Below are 21,125 nucleotides of genomic sequence, written 5' to 3' on the forward strand. Positions count from 1 at the left end.
TGAACACTGAACGAATGAATGGTTCGGTGATCATGGCAAAGAGATTTGCTAATCGTGTGTGTTTTCAGGCTAGTGTGCAGGCTTCCTGAGCCACGTACTGAGGGAGGGTTTGGTGCATTGGGACTCTAGACTGAGCCATGTCTGGCTGAATGAGTGACATGTTCAACGTCAGCATTATGGGGTCATTACTTTAGCGAGAAGCTTCTCTGTGTTGACTTGTAAGAGGGTTTACTCTGCGCCACACGTACCATCAGTGAAGATCTCTCGGCGCACGTGTCCCGCCTGGTGTTTCTGCTTCTTTATTGGCCGGGCTTTCTGCATCACTGCTGCACTTGCATTGCTGTCGGTGGAGAAAGGGCTGGTGGGTCGAGGACAATGCGAAGTGGGGAAGTGCCGACGGCCTGTGGTGATCCGGGGAAAGAAGAAAAATCAATGTTGCAATGGGTAGAAATGAATCCGTTCAGACAACTGGCTGAGCAAGCAAACCTCCGTCTCTCCAGCACAACCTCACATGGAGTCACAGAAACATAGAAGATAGGAGCAGGAGTTGGCCATTCGGCCCCTCGAGCCTACTCCGCCATTCAATGCGATCATGGCTGATCATCCAAACTCAGTACCCTGTCCCTGCTTTCTCCCCATATCCCTTGATCCCTTTAGCCTTAAGAAATATATCTAACTCCTTCTTGAATATATTTAATGAACTGGCCTCCACCGCCCTCTGTGGCAGCGAATTCCACAGGTTCACCACTCTCTGGGTGAAGAAATTCCTCCTCATCTCTGTCCTAAATGGCTTACCCCTCATCCTTAGACTGTGACCCCTGGTTCTGGACTCCCCCGCCATCGGGAACATCCTTCCTGCATCTAGTCTGTCTAGTCCTGTTAGAATTTTATAAGTTTCAATGAGATCCCCTCTCATTCTTCTAAACTCCAGCGAGTATAAGCCCAATCGACCCAATCTCTCCTCATACGTCATTCCTGCCATCCCAGGTATCACTATTTCATCAATCCTCAGTGCTCCTCTTAATGTTCTTCTCCTTTTTTTCAAAATTTCCAATCCTCTGCTCTCATCCTCCTACCTGTGTTGAAATCAAGGACTAACACGCTGCCTTTTACTCTGACTAGAGCCTCACGACTGTGGAACTGCTCCACTCCCTCAGTCTCTCCCCCTTCCTCCTACACTCTACAAGCTTTCAATACCCAAGCCTGTGCCCATTGTGTTCTGTCCCCAGGAGCAGATCCGGACTCCAATCTCACACACATAAGATTCCTGAAACAAAAACAAAAAATGCTGGAAACGCTCAGCAGGTCAGGCAGCATCTGTGGAGAGAGAAACAGAGTTAACGTTTCAGGTCGATGACCTTTCGTCAGAACTGGAAAAAGTTAGAGATGTAACAGGTTTTAAGCATGTGCGGGGGCAGGGTAAGGGTGGGGGAGGGGAGGAAAGAACAAAAGGTAAGGTCTGTGGTAGGGTGGAAGGCAGGAGGAGACCTTAAACTGAGGCCCTGTCTGCCATCTCAGGTGGATGTAAAAGAGCCCATGGCACTAATTCGAAGAAGAGCAGGGGAGCTCTCCCCGATGTCCTGGCCCATATTTATCCCTCAATCAACATCACTAAAACAGATTATCTGGCCATTATCACCTTCGGCAGTGCAGCACTCCCTCAGTACTGCCTTCCATCCTATCACAGACCTTCCCTTTTGTTCTTTCCTCCCCTCCCTCCTTTCCCTGCCCCTGCACTTGCTTAAAACCTGTTACATCTCGAACTTTTTCCAGTTCTGACAAAAGTTCATCGACCCGAAACGTTGACTCTATTTCTCTCTCCACAGATGCTGCCTGACCTGCTGAGTGTTTCCAGCATTTTCTGTTTTTATTTCAGATTTCCAGCATCCGCAGTATTTTACTTTCGATAGTTGAGCCACTTAATGGGGAAAAGTAGCTGAGGCGGTTTCCCATTGCCTGCATCACAGTTTATATCTTGGGAGCACCTTCTAGGAGGCGAAAGAGCCCCCATCTACCCTGTACAATGCTCATTGAGTGAACAGTGCTTGGTCAGAAGATCCTGATCTCTACCCCGTGTTAATAACATTCAGGTTTATTTTCGATTCTGAAAGTGCCCCAAATTCAGGGAATGGTAAGTTCAAAAGGATAGAAGCTTTGCTCATAGAAAGAAGGAACTTGCATCTCTACAGCACCTTTCACACTCTCAGGACATCCCAATCGCTTCACAGCCAATGAAGTACTTTTTGGAGTCACTGTTGTAATGTCGGAAACACGGCAGCCAATTTGCGCACAGCAAGCTCCCACAAACAAGGCAACGTGATAATGACCGGATCATCAGGTTTAGTGATGCTGTTTGAAGGGTAAATGTTGGTCAGGACACCGGGGAGAATGCCCCTGCTCTTCTTCGAATATTGCTACAGGATCTTTTACATCCACCTGAGAGGGCAGACGGGGGCCTCGGTTTAACGTCTCATCTGAAGGACGGCACCTCTGACAGTGCAGCACGCCCTCAGTACTGCACCGGGAGTGTCAGCCTGGATTTTGTGCTCAAGTCTCTGGAGTGGGACTTGCACCCAAAACCTTCTGACTCAGAGCGAGAGTGCTGCCCCCTGAGCCACGGCTGACACAGTGCGTCACTGAACTTATACACTGAACATATGCGGGGTACGGTAGTGTAGTGGTCATGTTACTGCACTAATAATCCAGTAGAACGTGAATTCAAATCTCACCATGGCAGCTTGAGAATATGAATGCAGCTTAAAAAAATAAATCAATAAAAGTGAGCCTGAAGCTGTCGGATTGTCGTACAAACCCAACTGGTTCACTAATGTCCCTTTAAGGGAGGAAACCTGCCGTCCTTACCCGGTCTGGGGCTACATGTGACTCCAGTCCCACACCAACATGGTTGACTCTTAACTTCCCCTCTGCCACTCTGTTGTATCATGGCAACAAGGGATGGACAATAAATGCCGGCCTTGCCAGCAACAAAGAGGTTGAGGGGTGATTTGATAGAGGTGTACAAGGGTAGGCTAGACGGGGAAAGGCTGTTCCCACTAGTTGATGGTACACGGACTCGGGGACACAGATTTAAGGGGGGGAAAATTTGGTTGCTTTGCGCCTCACGTTAGCACCCTAAGAGGGCGCTAATGGGGCGCAAAGCAACTAGCGCCCGGGCGAGACGATGTTTGCGCCGCTTGCGAAATTAACTAGACATTTTGCGGCGGCGCTAAACACTACCGCCACGATCTCCTGCGCCGGCAGATCGTGACGTCAGTCGAGTGCGCAACGCCCAGGTAGCGCCCCGGCCGGATATTGAGTGGCGCCCCCTGCCTTACCGCCTGCCGCTAGCAACGACAGGTTGAGGGGAGCATTTTGCAGTCAGGAAGGGACTGGGGGAGCGCTATTTAAAGGCGACCGCTTCCTGCCTTTTTTTGTCGGTGACATTTTTGCACCACGCATTCTGAGAGAGAGAGAGAGACTTCTGGAGAGATTCAACGCTGTGTGAAGGAGTTTTGGGTCCTGAGCAGCACTTTGCAGGTTCATTTTGATTTGCCCTTCCTTGGATCGATTTAGAAGAGACTATGGGGGCTGCACTCTGAGCTCTTTCCCTGGGCCTCTCCATTGTTCTTTCCAGCAGATTTGATGTACAGGTCTCTCCAGGCCGAGATTCAAGGCTGCAATGAGCAGGGTGTGGATGGAGAGCAAGATCGACCCTCCCCTTTAAGAACTGGCCGGCGCCAGTGTGTCTGTGTTCCATTGCTGACTGACATCACCTGAGCTTCGCCAGCGCTCTGAGGTAGTGCCTCACTCCTCGGCGTTAGCGCCTTAAGACAGGTGTGTAGCGCCTGTTTTAGCGCTCCAATCATCTCCAGGGGCGATAGAGGCCAAGTTTGCAGTCGGAGGTGATAATTAGCACCAGGCGCTAAACTTTGCACCCAGCCGATAATTGCGCCCCAAACGGGGCGACACCGAATTTCTCCCACAAGGTTTTGGGCAAGAGATACAGGGGGGATGTGAGGAAAAACTTTTTTACGCAGCGAGTGGTGAGGACCTGGAACTCGCTGCCGACAGAAGTGGTGGAAGCGGAGACACTCAATGTTTTCAAGGGGAGACTGGATAGACACTTGAGGTAAATAAACTTGCAGGGCTACGGGGATAGAGCGGGGGAATTCGCTTGCTCTACAGAGAGCCGGCACGAACTCGATGGGCAGAATGGCCTCCTTCTGTGCCGTTATGACTCTATGACTCACATTGAACTAAAATACAACTGGCAGAGCATTCGACACTGAACTAAAAGCTTGCCGTAGAATATATATATATATATATTAATAAAATACAGAACAAAGGATTAACCTAAATGTTCAATATGAATTTATCACTACAGTAATATTTTATATTCTGGAACTGATTACAGGGAACCTCTTTATTGGTATATTAATTTTTAATGGTATTTGAAGTGTTCTGGATATTAATTTTGATGTCGTCTCTCATTGATTCTCCTCCAACTCTCTAATAAGCATTGTAAGACAACGAGCACTAGAGAGAGAGGTCATCTCAGGTCAGTAATTAGACGCTGACAGTTCACATCTAATCAAGTTCCATCAGGTTGAATTCTTTGACTCAGATTGGCCCGTTCAAGGCTTGCATATTTAGCAACAATCATGAAACTAATGAGGCTAAATTAAACCAGTGCCCAGGGCACATAGCAAGAGAAAGAAACTCACCAAGCATCTACCTCGAGTCGAAAGTAGATTCCAGTCACTCAACACCATCCAGGACAAAGCAACCCGCTTCATCAGCACCCCATTCACCACCTTAAACATTCAATCCCTCCACCACCGGCGCACCGTGGCTGCAGTGTGCACCATCTACAAGATGCACTGCAGCAACTCGCCAAGGCTTCTTCGGCAGCACCTCCCAAACCCGCGACCCCTTCCACCTAGAAGGACAAGGGCAGCAGGCGCATGGGAACACCACCACCTCCAAGTTTCCCTTCAAGTCGCACACACCATCCTGACCTGGAAATATATCCTCCCTCCCTAACAGCGCTGTGGGAACACCTTCACCACACGGACTGCAGCGGTTCAATAAGGTGGCTCACCACCACCTTCTCAAGGGCAATTAGGAATGGGCAATAAATGCTGGCCTTGCCAGCGACGCCCATATCCCATGAATAATTATTAAAAAAATTAACCAAATCAGGAGTCAAGAGTGAGAGTAGTGTCAGCATTTGGGTTGGTGTATATGTCCTGGGAGTGTTTGATGGGACAGTGTAGAGGGAGCTTTACTCTGTATCTAACCCGTGCTGTACCTGCCCTGGGAGTGTTTGATGGGGCAGTGTAGAGGGAGCTTTACTCTGTATCTAACCCGTGCTGTACCTGCCCTGGGAGTGTTTGACGGGACAGTGTAGAGGGAGCTTTACTCTGTATCTAACCCGTGCTGTACCTGCCCTGGGAGTGTTTGATGGGACAGTGTAGAGGGAGCTATACTCTGTATCTAACCCGTGCTGTACCTGCCCTGGGAGTGTTTGATGGGATAGTGTAGAGGGAGCTTTACTCTGTATCTAATCCCGTGCTGTACCTGCCCTGGGAGTGTTTGATGGGACAGTGTAGAGGGAGCTTTACTCTGTACCTAACCCGTGCTGTACCTGCCCTGGGAGTGTTTGATGGGACAGTGTAGAGGGAGCTTTACTCTGTATCTAACCCGTGCTGTACCTGTCCTGGGAGTATTTGATGGGACAGTGTAGAGGGAGCTTTACTCTGTATCTAACCCGTGCTGTACCTGCCCTGGGAGTGTTTGATGGGACAGTGCAGAGGGAGCTTTACTCTGTATCTAACCCGTGCTGTACCTGCCCTGGGAGTGTTTGATGGGATAGTGTAGAGGGAGCTTTACTCTGTATCTAACCTGTGCTGTACCTGCCCTGGGAGTGTTTGATGGGACAGTGTAGAGGGAGCTTTACTCTGTATCTAACCTGTGCTGTACCTGCCCTGGGAGTGTTTGATGGGACAGTGTAGAGGGAGCTTTACCCTGTATCTAACCAGTGCTGTACCTGCCCTGGGAGTGTTTGATGGGACAGCGTAGAGGGAGCTTTACTCTGTATCTAACCCGTGCTGTACCTGCCCTGGGAGTGTTTGATGGGACAGTGTAGAGGGAGCTTTACTCTGTATCTAACCCATGGTGTAATTGCCCTGGGAATGTTTGATGGGACAGTGTACATAAGAACATAAGGAATTGGAGCAGGAGTCGGCCATACGGCCCCTCGAGCCTGCTCCGCCATTCAATAAGATTATGGCTGATCATCGACCTCAACTCCACTTTCCCGCCCGATCTCCATATCCCTTGATTCCCCTAGAGTCCAAAAATCTATTGATCTCAGCCTTGAATATACTCAAAGACTCAGCCTCCACAGCCCTCTGGGGCAGAGAATTCCAAAGATTCACCACCCTCTGAGTGAAGAAATTCCTCCTCATCTCAGTCTTAAATGACCGACCCCTTATCCTGAGACTGTGTCCCCTAGTTCTAGACACTCCAGCCAAGGGAAACAACCTCTCAGCGTCTACCCTGTCAATCCCCCTCAGAATCTTGTATGTTTCAATGAGATCACCTCTCATTCTTCTAAACTCCAGAGAGTATCGGCCCATTCTACACAATCTCTCCTCATAGGACAGCCCTCTCATCCCAGGAATCAATCTAGTGAACCTTCGTTGCACCGCCTCCAAGGCAAGTATATCCTTCCTTAGATAAGGAGACCAAAACTGTGCCCAGTACTCCAGGTGTGGTCTCCCCAAGGCCCTGTACAATTGGAGCAAGACTTCCTTACTCTTACACTCCAACCCCCTTGTAATAAAGGCCAACATGGCATTTACCTTCCTTATTGCTTGCTGTACCTGCATGCTCGCTTTCTGTGTTTCTTGCACGAGGACACCCAAATCTCTCTGAACACCAACATTTGAAAGTTTCTCACCATTTAAAAAATATTCTGTTTTTCTATTCTTCCTACCAAAGTGAATAACCTCACATTTCCCTACATTATACTCCACCTTACTGCCCACTCACTCAGTCTATCGATATCCCTTTACAGACTCTTTGGGCTGGATTTTACCAGCCCAGAGGAGGCGGGTTTGGAGGTGGGACTGCTGTGAATTTTTTTTAAATGGAAGCGGGTCCCGAACCCGCTCCAAACCCGCCTCCAACCAATCTTCCCGGGAGTCGGGTTCCCGATTTGTGCAGGGACCCGACTCCTAGCAGCGGGAAGAGGATTATAGCTACTTAGCTGCCTGTTAACAGGTAGTTAACAGGCAGGTAAGAGGCTTTTTCCCATTTCGAGCCTTCTACTGCGGGTTTCCCGACTTCGGGGAACCCCGCCAGGGTAAGTGAGGCGTGCTTTGTGTCTGTTGCTATGTTGGTGTTTGGATGACAGCTGCAGAATTGGTGTGCAGGATGCAAAGTGACACTGGTTAGTATCAGAGGTGCGGAAATGTTGTGAAAGTAATTTTTAATGTGGTTAGATGTTTCTACAGGTGACAAGCTGTGAAGTGTTTGTGTAGCCTCATCTCACCGGGAAAAGTGACAGATGGCTTCTGCAACCTCAGCTGCAGCTGCCATCTGTTTTATCCTAAGGAGAGAGTAATTGGAGAGCCTGTGTGCAAGGGCTCACCTTTGGACAGTGATTATCTGTGTTTGACAGCACCTCAATGCTGTCAAATACTGTCAGATCATCTGTCAAACAAGTGTGGTGCATATGCCTTTAAGAAGTCGGCAGATGAAGTGTCATCAACTGACGTCATCTGACACCGGCTTTCCCTTAATTGGCCAGCAAGCCCGCAGGGCGGGCTTAACAAGGCCAATCAGGGCAAAATAGAGTCAGTTCGTCAGACGTTGCTGGGGGCGGGACTAGAACCCGGAAGGCAGCATTCCCGCCCCCAAATCGTCTCGGTAAGTAAAATCCCCCCCCTTAGTGTTCTCCTCACCGCTCGCTGTCCCACCGAGCTTTGTATCGTCAGCAAACTTGGATACATTACACTCGTTCCCATCAGCTAGGTCATTAATATAGATTGTGAATAGCTGAGGCCCCAAGCACTGGTCCTTGCGGCACCCCACTAGTTACAGCCTGCCAACCTGAAAAAGATCCGTATATCCCTACTCTCTGTTTTCTGTCCGTTAACCAATCCTCTATCCATGTTACTATATTACCCCCAACCTCATGAGCCCTAATCTTATGTAATAACCTTTTATGTGGCACCTTATCGAATGCCTTTTCGAAATCCAAATATACTACATCCACTGGTTCCCCTTTATCTACCCTGCTAGTTACATCCCCAAAAAACTCTAATAAATTTGTTAAACATGATTTCCCTTTCATAAACCCATGTTGACTCTGTCTAATCATGTTATGATTTTCTAAGTGCCTTGTTACCACTTCCTTAACAATGGATTCCAGCATTTTCCCGACGACTGATGTCAGGCTAACTGGCCTGTAGTTCCCTGTTTTTTCTCTCCCTCCTTTCTTGAATAGCGGTGTTACATTTGTGACCTTCCAATCCGCTGGGACCATTCCAGAATCTCGGGAATTTTGGAAGATCAAAACCAATGCATCCACTATCTCTTCAGCCACCTCTTTTACAACCCTAGCAAGTAGGCCGTCAGGTCCAGGGGATTTGTCGGCTTTTACTCCCATTAGTTTTTCTAGTGCTTATTCTCTACATATATTAATAATGTTAAGTTCCTCACTCTCATTAGACCCTTGTTTCCCCACCATGTTTGGTATGCTTTTTGTGTCTTCTACTGTGAAGACAGATAGAAACTATTTGTTTAACATTTCTGCCATTTCCTTATTCCCCATAATAATTTCTCCTGTCTCAGCCTCTAAGGTACCAACGTTTACTTTTACATAAGAACATAAGAAGTAGGAGCAGGAGTAGGCCATACGGCCCCTCGGGCCTGCTCCGCCATTCAATAGGATCATGGCTGATCCGAACCGAGACTCACGTCCACTTCCCTGCCCTCTCCTCGTAACCCCTAATTTCCTTATCTGCTAGGAAACTGTCTATCTCCGTTTTAAATTTATTTAATGTCGCAGCTTCCACAGCTCTCTGAGGTAGCAAATTCCATAGATTTACTACCCTCTAAGTGAAGAAGTTTCTCCTCATCTCAGTTTTGAAAGGGCAGCCCCTTATTCTAAGATTATGCCCCCTAGTTCTAGTCTCACCCATCAGTGGAAACATCCTCACCGCATCCACCCGATCAAGCCCCCTCACAATCTTATATGTTTCGATAAGATCGCCTCTCATTCTTCTGAATTCCAATGAGTAGAGGCCCAACCTACTCAACCTTTCCTCATAAGTCAACCCCCTCATCTCCGGAATCAACCGAGTGAACCTTCTCTGAACTGCCTCGAGAGCAAGTATATCTTTTCTTAAATATGGAAAACAAAACTGCACGCAGTATTCCAGGTGTGGCCTCACCAGCACCCTGTATAACTGAAGCAAGACTTCCCTGCTTTTATACTCCATCCCCCTTGCAATAAAAGCCAAGATTCAATTGGCCTTCCTGATCACCTGCTGCACCTGCATACTAGCCTTCTGTGTTTCATGCACCAGGACCCCCAGATCCCTTTGTACTGTAGCACTTTGCAGTTTCTCTCCATTTAGATAATAACTTGCTCTTTGATTTTTTCTGCCAAAGTGCATAACCTCACACTTTCCAACATTATATTCCATCTGCCAAATTTCTGCCCACTCACTTAGCCTGTCTATGTCCTTTTGCAGGTTTTTTATGTCCTCCTCACTCACTGCTTTCCCTCCCAGCTTTGTATCGTCGGCAAACTTGGGTACGTTGCACTCGGTCCCTTCCTCCAAATCGTTAATATAGATTGTAAAGAGTTGGGGTCCCAGCACTGACCCCTGCGGAACACCACTAGTCACTGATTGCCAACCTGAGAATGAACCATTTATCCCAACTCTCTGTTTTCTGTTAGATAGCCAATCTTCCACCCATGCCAGTATATTACCCCCAATCCCGTGATTTTTTATCTTGTGCAGTAATCTTTTGTGTGGCACCTTGTCAAATGCCTTTTGGAAGTCCAAATACACTACATCCACTGGTTCCCCTTTATCCACCCTGTTTGTTACGTCCTCAACAAATTCGAGCAAATTTGTCAAACATGACTTCCCCTTCATAAAACCATGCTGACTCTGTCCGATTAAATTATGCTTATCCAAATGTCCTGTTACTGCTTCCTTAATAATGGACTCCAACATTTTACCAACCACAGATGTTAGGCTAACTGGTCTATAGTTTCCAGCCTTTGGTCTACTTCCCTTTTTAAATAAGGGCGTTACATTAACAGTTTTCCAATCTGCTGGGACCTTTCCTGAATCCAGGGAGTTTTGGAAAATTACCACAAATGCATCCACAATCCCTACCGCTACTTCTCTCAAGACCCTAGGATGTAAGCCATCAGGTCCATGGGATTTATCCGCCTTTAGTCTCATTATCTTACCGAGTACCACCTCCTTAGTGATTTTAATCGTGTTTAGCTCCTCCCCCCATTTAGCCCCCTGTTTGTCCAGTGTTGGGATATTTTTAGTGTCCTCTACTGTAAAGACTGATACAAAATATTTGTTCAGCGTTTTTGCTATCTCCATGTTCCCCACTACTAATTTCCCGGTCTCGTCCTCTAAGGGACCAACGTTCACTTTAGCCACCCTTTTTCTTTTTATATAACTGTAGAAACTCTTGCTATCTGTTTTTATACTTTTTGCTAGTTTACTTTCATAATCTATCTTCCCTTTCTTAATTAATCTTTTAGTTATTCTTTGCAGGCTTTTAAATGCTTCCCAATCTTCTATCCTCCCACTAGATTTGGCTACTTTATATGTCCTTGTTTTCAGTCGGATACTATCCTTTATTACTTTACTTAGCCACGGATGGCTGTCTTTTCTTTTACGCCCCTTTTTCCTCAGTGGAATATATTTTTCTTGAAAGGTGTGAAATATCTCCTTGAATGTACACCGCTGCTCATGTACCGTCTTACACTTTAATCTATTTTCCCAGTCCACTTTAGTCAACTCTGCTCTCATACCTTCATAGTCTCCTTTATTTAAGCTTAGTACGTTGGTTTGAGATCCAACTCTCTCATCCTCCAACTGAATTTGGAATTCAAATATGTTATGGTTTGCTACTCTTTTCCTTTTTACATACTTGTAGAAACTCTTACAATCTGCTTTTATATTTCTAGTTTTCTCTCATACTCTATTTTTTCCCTTTTTATCAATTTTTTGGTCAACCTTTGCTGGATTCTAAAATTCTCCCAATCCTCAGACTTACTATTATTCTTTGCAACGTTATAAGAGGGAGCTTTACTCTGTATCTAACCCCGTGTTGTATCTAACCCCGTGTTGTACCTGCCCTGGGAGTGTTTGATGGGACAGTGTAGAGGGAGCTTTACTCTGTATCTAACCCTGTGTTGTACCTGCCCTGGGAGTATTTGATGGGACAGTGTAGAGGGAGCTTTACTCTGTATCTAACCCTGTGTTGTACCTGCCCTGGGAGTGTTTGATGGGACAGTGTAGAGGGAGCTTTACTCTGTATCTAACCCGTGCTGTACCTGCCCTGGGAGTGTTTGATGGGACAGTGTAGCGGGAGCTTTACTCTGCATCTAACCCGTGCTGTACCTGCCCTGGGAGTGTTTGATTGGACAGTGTAGAGGGAGCTTCACTCTGTATCTAACCCGTGCTGTACCTGCCCTGGAAGTGTTTGATTGGACAGTGTAGAGGGAGCTTTACTCTGTATCTAACCCGTGCTGTACCTGCCCTGGGAGTGTTTGATGGGACAGTGAAGAGGGAGCTTTATCTAACCCGTGCTGTACCTGCCCTGGGAGTGTTTGATGGGACAGTGTAGAGAGAGCTTTACCCTGTATCTAACCCACACTGTACCTGCCCCGGGGGTATTTGAGGGAAGTGTAGAGGGAGCTTTACTCTATATCTAACCCGTGCTGTACCTGCCCTGGGAGTGTTTGATGGGACAGTGTAGAGTGAGTTTTACACTGTATCTAACCCGTGCTGTACCTGCCCTGGGAGTGTTTGATGGGACAGTGTAGAGGGAGCTTTTCTCTGTATCTAACCCGTGCTGTACCTGCCCTGGGAGTGTTTGATGGGACAGTGTAGAGGGAGCTTTACTGTGTATCTAACCCGTGCTGTACCTGCCCTGGGAGTGTTTGATGGGAGAGTGTAGAGGGAGCTTTACTCTGTATCTAACCCGTGCTGTACCTGCCCTGGGAGTGTTTGATGGGACAGTATAGAGGGAGCTTTACTCTGTATCTAGCCCGTGCTGTACCTGCCCTGGGAATGTTTGATGGGACGGTGTCGGGGTGGGGTGTTTCACTCAGTACCTGCTGCCTCCTGCATGTGATGTCGGGCTACCTTGAGCCCCGCGTACTCAGCAGCAGCCGCGACAGCATGCGCGAAGTCCGCGTCGGTGAAGAAGGAGCCGTCGGAGGAGCTAACGGCGCTGGAACGCCCGCTCGAGGTGTTTGCGTCCTCCTCGGAGGCCGAGCCCCAGCCGTTGATCATGGAGCCGGTGACGGAACTTTCCAGGTCTCCCACGCTGGAGGCGGGCGTCTGTTCCAGGCCATGCAGGAGGAGCCGGCGGCTGTGCATCTTGGCCACTTCCACCTCCTCCTCTTCCTCCTCCTCCTCCTCCTCGGGGGCGTCCGTGTCCATGTCGGAGACCAGCGGCCCTGAGATGTAACCGTACGTGTGGGTGGGGGAGAGCGGTCTTGGCGGAGGGGGAGGACTGACTGGATGGCGCCTGAGAAAAGAAAAAGACTTTAGTAAAAGAAAGACTAGCATTTCTATAGCACCTTTCACAACCTCAGGATGTCTCAAAGCGCTTTACAGCCAATACAGTTCTTTCGAAGTGTGGTCACTGTTGTAATGTAAGAAACGCGGCAGCCAATTTGCGCACAGCAAGCTCCCACAAACAGCAATGTGATTGATGTAATAAAACTCACTACGCACTTGGTTTGAGCGTAAAGCAAGGCTTTAATCAACTTGTTTCAGAACATGGAGGTCTAGTTGTACTTCACTAGTTCCTTGTCTTTACAAAATGTCCCTGGCAAGCTGGGGCCGACGCCCGAGTATTTATACTCCTTGGACGGCGCCACCAGCTGGCCGTCCAATGTTATTTCATAGGTGGTTTCTCGATGATGAGATTTATGACAGTGATAATGACCAGATCATCTGTTTTAGTGATGTTGGTTGAGGGATAAATATTGTCCCAGGACACTGGGAGGAACGTCCCTGCTCTTCTCCAGAATAGTGCCATAGGATCTTTTACGTCCACCTGAGAGAGCAGACTGGACCTGGGCTTAACGTCTCATCCGGAAGACGGCACCTTTGACAGTGCAGCGCTCCCTCAGAGTGACGGCCTGGAATTTGTGCTTGAGTCTCTGGAGTGGGACTTGAACCCACAACCTTCCTACTCACAGGCGAGAGTGCTGCCCACTGAGGCACGGCTGAAAGCAAAATAAATAGAAGCGTGGAAAATGCAACACCTATAGGATAGAGAACATAAGAACATAAGAAGTAGGAGCAGGAGTAGGCCATATGGCCCCTCGGGCCTGCTCCGCCATTCAATAGGATCATGGCTGATCCGAACCTAGACTCACGTCCACTTCCCTGCCCGCTCCCCGTAACCCCCAATTCCAACTGGAGAAAGTTCAAGAAAAGATTCACAAGAATGACACCTGAGAGGTTATAACTATCAGGAAAGCATGAACAGGCTGGGGCTCTGTTCTCTAGAAAGAGAAAGTTGAGGGGTGAGCTGATAGAGGGCTTTAAAATTATGAAACGGTTTGATCGGGTAGACGTAGAGAAGAGGTTTCCACTTGTGGGGGAGACCAGAACTAGGGGCCATAAATATAAGATAGTCACTAATAAATCCAATAGGGAATTCAGGAGAAACTTCTTTACCCAGAAAGTGGTGAGAATGTGGAACTCGCTGCCACAGGGAGTGGTTGAGGCGAATAGTATAGATACATTTAAGGGGAAGCTGGATAAACACATGAGGGAGAAAGGAATAGAAGGATATGCTGATAGAGTGAGATGAAGAGGGGTGGGAGGAGGCTCGTGTGGAGCAGAAACACCGGCACGGACCAGTTGGGCCGAATGGCCTGTTTCTGGGCTGTGTATCCTATGGAATTTTATGTAACTTTCTCAAACAGTCCACGAACTCCAATCTATTGATGTATTTGCATCTCTGATTCTCTCTCATCGAGATGTGGCTCTTTGCCAGGGATGGTCTACAGGGACCAGGCCAACCTCCAGTGTCGCACCCAAGTTCTCATTCTTCGTGCCGAGGCAATGAGTGTCGAGAGGCTATTCAGCAATGGAGGTCGGCCTGTTGTCAGCTGACATCTACAGTAGGGAACTCTAGTTACCTGTCTGGAATCAGAATCTTGGATTGATGGTTCCCGCCCTAGTCCAGGAGCGTGGCCAAACTTAGCCTCTCTCCAGTTAACTGGGTGGAGACGAGCAAACTCAGCACAGACCGCGATCGAAGCTGGGGCATTCGGGTCGGCAGGGGTCACCAGGCAACTGAGCTTCCAGATGGGGGTGGGCGGTGGGTGTAGGGGAGTCACACGATGGGGCAACTGAAACAATCTCAAACATTTACAGCGCAACTGTGCACCCCCGCATCTGGTAATATATCTACAACCATGTGTGGCACTCAGAGTCACTGTTTTGTGCATTTATATGTATGTGTGCCTGTCTATGCCTCTGTGCGTGGCAATATATGTATAAGAACATAAGAATTAGGAGCAGGAGTCGGCCATACAGCCCCTCGAGCCTGCTCCGCCATTCAATAAGTTCATGGCTGAACATCGACCTGAACTTCACTTTCCTGCCCGATCCCCATATCCCTTGCGTCCCCGAGAGTCCAAAAATCTATCGACCTCAGCCTTGAATACACTCAAAGACTCAGCATTCTGGGGCAGAGAATTCCAAAGATTCACCACCCTCTGAGTGAAGAAATTTCTCCTCATCTCAGTCCTAAGTGGCCGACCCCTTATCCTGAGACTATGCCCCCTAGTTCCAGACTCTCCAGCCAGGGGAAACAACCTCTCAGCATCTACCCTGTCAATCCCCCTCAGAATCTTGTATGTTTCAATGAGATCACCTCTCATTCTTCTAAACTCCAGAGAGTATCGGCCCAATCTACTCAATCTCTCCTCATAGGACAGCCCTCTCATCCCAGGAATCAATCTAGTGTGTCAGTGTGTGTGTGTAAGTATCTCTCTATGTCTCTGTGTATGTCCATATATGTCTGTGCGTGTATGTTTGTACTGTCTGTGTCAGTGTGTGTGTGTAGATGTGAAGGTGTGCATGTACCTGTGTGTGCATGCATGCATGTGTGTGTGCATTCGTGCCTTAGCATATGTACATGTGTGTGAGTATATCTGTGTGTGCATCAATGTCCTCCTTGAGCTGCGTGGCTGCGCGGCTGCACAGCAGTCTCGTGGTCCCGTGCAGGACGCTTACTGGCTTCACGATGCAAAAAAGCGTGCATGCGCGGAATGGGCCGCGCAGCCCCGTTAAAGGGACCGCGCACCCAGAAGACAATTAGAGGGAACATTGGCGAGCATGCGTGTGTACGTGGCGGCCGCTCTTGGTGTAGCCCCGCTGCCCAGTTGCGGTTACCTGCGGTCGCTACTGGCCTGCATGAGGGCCAGGTTCTCCTGGCTGTCCTGTAACATGGGCACCCGCTCCTCCTGTGGCGAGGGCGTCAGCGTGGCAGTGGACTGGTGGCTGTAGGACACGGCGGCTGGGGACGAGGCTGCCCCCCGGATCGGTGGTGTGGGACCTCGTTCATCCTCCTCCTCCTCCTCCTCCTCCTCCTCCTCCAGCTCAGCCTGCTGAAGGTACATCCTGGCAGGAGGCACTGGGCACAGCCCGTCTCGGTCGTAACTATAAATAAAAAAGAAAAGATTTGCGTTTCTCCAGCGCCTGTCATGGCTTCACGACATCCCAAAGCGCTTTATAGCTAATGAGGCATTTTTCGAAGTGTAGTCACTGTGGTAATGTAGGAAACGCGGCAGCCAATTTGCGCACAGCAAGCTCCCACAAACAGCAATGTGATAATGACCAGATCATCTGTTTTAGTGATGTTGATTGAGGGATAAATATTGGCCCCAGGACACCGGGGAGAACTCCCCTGCTCTTCAGAATAGTGGCCCTGGGATCTTTTACGTCCACCTGAGAGAGCAGACGCGACCTTGGTTTAACGTCTCATCTGAAAGATGGCACCTCCAACAGTGCAGCACTCCCTCACTAGTGCACTGGGAGTGTCAGCCTGGATTCTGTGCTCAAGTCTCTAGTGTGGGGACTTGAACCCACAACCTTCTGACACAACCTGTGGTGGCTTGACCGGCAAACACTGATCGCGGGCAAATCGCGTTAACGCCGACGTGCCTGCTATAAGCGGTACTCGGGAGCGGGCTGGGCCCCTGGCACCTGTGCCCAGCGAGAGCCAGCGCTTGCAGGGCAGGAGGGAAGAGCAATCCGATGGTAAGTAGAAACAGACGCGAGCTGCTTACCTTTCCTCTGCGGTGAGACTGTATTCATCAGGATTGGTTGCTGCGGGGGGCGGGTGTGCTGGAGGCGGTGGCAAGAGATCTGCCCAATTCATGCCCCCCTGCTTGGGCATCTTTGGAGTTCGAGCGCTCTTCTTGTGACCCTGGCTCCCTGGACAAACAACAGGAAGAAAGATTGCGATCTTCAGCGGGAATACTTGGCCAAAAATATTCAACTTCCTTCAAGACAAAATTGTGAGGGGCATAGATAGGATGGATGCTGAGGAGCTTTTCCCCTTAGTAGAGGGGTCAATAACTAGGGGGCATAGATTCAAGGTAAAGGGAGGGAGGTTTAGAGGGGATTTGAGAAAGAACTTTTTCACCCAGAGGGTGGTTGGAGTCTGGAACTCACTGCCTGAAAGGGTTGTGGAGGCAGAAACCCTCACAACATTTAAGAAGCATTTGGATGAGCATTTGAAATGCCATAGCATACAAGGCTACGGGCCAAATGCTGGAATATGGGATTAGATTAGACAGGGCTTGATGGCCGGCATGGACACGATGGGCCGAAGGGCCTCTATCCGTGCTGTATTACTCTATGACTCTATGACTAAAGGTTCTGTTAGATGCACACTGCGGCTACGCTCCATCAATAAATGAACTCACTCCAAAGGGAAGTGAGGGAGGGCAAGGGGGAGTTGGATTGGCAACACGGTTGTTTTTGAGTTCGATCTAGAAGTGAGAAGACTGAGGGGTGACCGAGGTTTTTAAAATGATCAAGGGGTTCCATAGGGTAGACGTAGAGAAGATGGCTCCACTTGTGGGGGAGACCAGAACTAGGGGCCATCAATATAACGATAGCAAAATACTGCGGATGCTGGAAATCCGAAATAACAACAGAAAATGCTGGAAAAACTCAGCAGGCCCGGCAGCATCCGTGGAGAGAAAATAGAGTCAACGTTTCAGGTCAAACCCTTTGTCAAGACTGGAAAGGCACAGGAAATGAAATAGATTAAAAAATAGGAAAATAGGAAAAGAAATAGCTTAATCTATTTCATTTCCTGTGCCTTTCCAGTCTTGACAAAGGGTTTGACTCGAAACGTCGACTCTATTTTCTCTCCACGGATGCTGCCCGGCCTGCTGAGTTTTTCCAGCATTTTCTGTTGTTTTTTTTGGCCATAAATATAAGATAGTCGCTAATAAATCCAATAGGGAATTCAAGAGAAACTTCTTCACCCAGAGAGTGGTGAGAATGTCTTGCATTTCTATAGCACCTTTCACGATCTCAGGGCATTCCAAAGCCTTTACAGTCACTAAAGTACTTTTTGAATTGTAGTCACTGTTGCAATGTAAGAAACGCAGCAACCAATTTGCGTACAGCAAGCTCCCACAGTGATAATGACCAGATAATCTGTTTTTTGTGATGTTGATTGAGGGATAAACAATGCCCCAGGACACCGGGGAGAACTCCCCTGTTCTTCTTCGACATAGTGGCCGTCCACCTGAGAGAGCAGACGGGGGCCTCGGTTTAACGTCTCATCCGAAAGACGGCACCTCTGACAGTCCAGCACTCCCTCATGACTGCACTGGGAGTGTCAGCCTAGATTCTTGAGCGCCAAGTCTCTGAAATAAAAACAGAAAATGCTGGAGAAACTCAGCGGGTCAGGCAGCATCTGTGAAGAGAGAAACAGAGTTAACGTTTCAGGTCGATGACCTTTCGTCAGAACTGGAAAAAAGCAGGAAATGGAACAGGTTTTTAAGCAAGTGTAGGGGCTGGGAAAGTGGGGAGGGGATGAAAGAATAAAAAGGGAAGGTCTGTGATAGGATAGAAGGCGGAAGTTGGACTTGAACCCACGACCTTCTGACTCGAGGAAAAAAAGTGCGACCCACTGAGCCACAGCTGACACAGCGGCGAGTGTGGTGAGAATGTGGAACTCGCTACCACAGGGAGTAGTTGAAGCGAATAGCAGAGATACATTTCAGGGGAAGCTAGGTAAGTACACGAGGGAGAAAGGAATACAAGGATATACTGATAGGGTGAGATGAAGAGGGGTGGGAGGAGGCTCGTGAGGAGCATAAACACCAGCACTGATTGGTTCCATTTCTGTGCAGTACATTCTATGTAATTTTATGTAACTTTCTCAAACAGACCGTGAGCTCCAATCTATTGAAGTATTTTGCCTGGCTATAGTTCACTCATCGAGGTGTGATCTTTTGCTGGGGATGGTCTACAGGGACCATGTCCCCACCAGTGTCTCACCCAAGTCCTCATTCGTCAAGGAAGCTCGTGTGGAGCATAAACACCAGCATAGACCTGCTGGGCCGAATGGCCTGTTTCTGCACTGTAAAATCCATGTAATTCTATGTAGATCTGACTTGTGACTATGGCGTGCAGACTCCTGCATTGAGTTACAAAGTATTTACAGCACAGAAACAGGCCATTCGTCCCATCTGGTCCGTGCCGGTGTTTATGCTCCACACCAGCCTCCTCCCACCCCTCTACATCTCACCCTATCAGCATATTCTTCCATTCCTTTCTCCATCATGTGTTTATCCAGTTTCCCCTTAAAGGCATCGATGATATTCACCTCAATCACTCCCTGTGGTAGCGAGTTCCACATTCCAACCAAACCCTTGAGTAACGTGGCCCACAGCCTTCGGCCAACTCTGGAACACCTTGCTTAGCCGCAAACGCCAATTGACACCGGTTACTAACCAGAGGTGTTGCTGCCTCGATCCGAGCTGTTGTAGGATCCGCTTGTCCCGTGCTCACTCGACTGGTTATACGGAATTGTGGGAATGCTGCTGGTTTCTGCCAGTCGATAATCTGAAAGCAAATAAAGACAGAAGAACATTAATCAGATCCCACACTCCAGCCAAGGTCCACTCCTCCTCATCTTCCGTTTATGCTCACCAAGGACAGAGAGCTCATTGCTCGTGAGTGGAACACATTCCATTCCAGGTATCAGGTCTCCCCATCAAACACTCCCAGGGCAGGTACAGCACGGGTTAGATACAGAGTAAAGCTCCCTCTACACTGTCCCATCAAACACTCCCAGGGCAGGTACAGCACGGGTTAGATACAGAGTAAAGCTCCCTCTACACTGTCCCATCAAACACTCCCAGGGCAGGTACAGCATGGGTTAGATACAGAGTAAAGCTCCCTCTACACTGTCCCATCAAACACTCCCAGGGCAGGTACAACACGGGTTAGATACAGAGTAAAGCTCCCTCTACACTGTCCCATCAAACACTCCCAGGGCAGGTACAGCACGGGTTAGATACAGAGTAAAGCTCCCTCTACACTGTCCCATCAAACACTCCCAGGGCAGGTACAGCACGGGTTAGATGCAGAGTAAAGCTGCCTCTACACTGTCCCATCAAACACTCCCAGGGCAGGTACAGCACGGGTTAGATACAGAGTAAAGCTCCCTCTACACGGTCCCATCAAACACTCCCAGGGCAGGTTCAGCACGGGTTAGATACAGAGTAAAGCTCCGTCTACACTGTCCCATCAAACAGTCCGAGGGCAGGTACAGCACGGGTTAGATACAGAGTAAAGCTCCCTCTACACTGTCCCATCAAACACTCCCAGGGCAGGTACAGCACGGGTTAGATACAGAGTAAAGCTCCCTCGACACTGTCCCATCAAACACTCACAGGGCAGTTACAGCACGGGTTAGACACAGAGTAAAGCTCCCTCTACACGGTCCCATCAAACACTCCCAGGGCAGGTTCAGCACGGGTTAGATACAGAGTAAAGCTCCGTCTACACTGTCCCATCAAACACTCCGAGGGCAGGTACAGCACGGGGTAGATACAGAGTAAAGCTCCCTCTACACTGTCCCATCAAACACTCCCAGGGCAGGTACAGCACGGGTTAGACACAGAGTAAAGCTGCCTCTACACGGTCCCATCAAACACTCCCAGGGCAGGTTCAGCACGGGTTAGATACAGAGGAAAGATCCCTCTACATTGTCCCATCAAACACTCCCAGGGCAGGTACAGCACGGGTTAGATACAGAGTAAAGCTCCCTCTACACTGTCCCAGCAAACACTCCCAGGCCAGGTACAGCACGGGTTAGATACAGAGTAAAGCTCCCTCTACACTGTCCCATCAAACACTCCCAGGGCAGGTACAGCACGGGTTAGATACAGAGTAAAGCTCCCTCTACACCGTCCCATCAAACACTCCCAGGGCAGGTACAGCACGGGTTAGATACTGAGTAAAGCTCCCTCTACACTGTCCCATCAAACACTCACAAGACAGGTACAGCACGGGTTAGATACAGAGTAAAGCTCCCTCTACACCGTCACATCAAACACTTCCAGGGCAGGTGCAGCACGGGTTAGATACAGAGTAAAGCTCCCTCTACACTGTCCCATCAAACACTCCCAGGGCAGGTACAGCACGGGTTAGATACAGAGTAAAGCTCCCTCTACACCATCCCATCAAACACTCCCAGGGCAGGTGCAGCACGGGTTAGATACAGAGTAAAGCTTCCTCTACACTGTCCCCATCAAACACTCCCAGGGCAGGTACAGCACGGGT

At 48.8% G+C, this 21,125-nt stretch overlaps 1 protein-coding gene across 5 annotated transcripts in view; it reads right to left on the reverse strand.

Annotated features, from left to right (window-relative positions):
- Positions 1 to 21,125, reverse strand: part of robo1 (roundabout, axon guidance receptor, homolog 1 (Drosophila)) — a 1,098,986-nt gene that overhangs the window by 16,143 nt on the left and 1,061,718 nt on the right. For all 5 annotated transcript variants that reach the window (XM_086007312.1, XM_086007317.1, XM_086007315.1 and 2 more), the window contains 5 exons: positions 19,290 to 19,400; positions 16,598 to 16,745; positions 15,702 to 15,968; positions 12,392 to 12,810; positions 249 to 401 (listed from right to left, as the gene is read on the reverse strand). In XM_086007312.1, coding sequence (XP_085863438.1) covers positions 249 to 401; positions 12,392 to 12,810; positions 15,702 to 15,968; positions 16,598 to 16,745; positions 19,290 to 19,400 — 1,098 coding nt within the window. The remainder of the gene's footprint in view (positions 1 to 248; positions 402 to 12,391; positions 12,811 to 15,701; positions 15,969 to 16,597; positions 16,746 to 19,289; positions 19,401 to 21,125) is intronic.

This window comes from Somniosus microcephalus, chromosome 14 (assembly GCF_052327205.1).
Source record: "Somniosus microcephalus isolate GS21.2 chromosome 14, FLI_Smic_1.0, whole genome shotgun sequence".
NCBI lineage: Eukaryota > Metazoa > Chordata > Chondrichthyes > Squaliformes > Somniosidae > Somniosus > Somniosus microcephalus.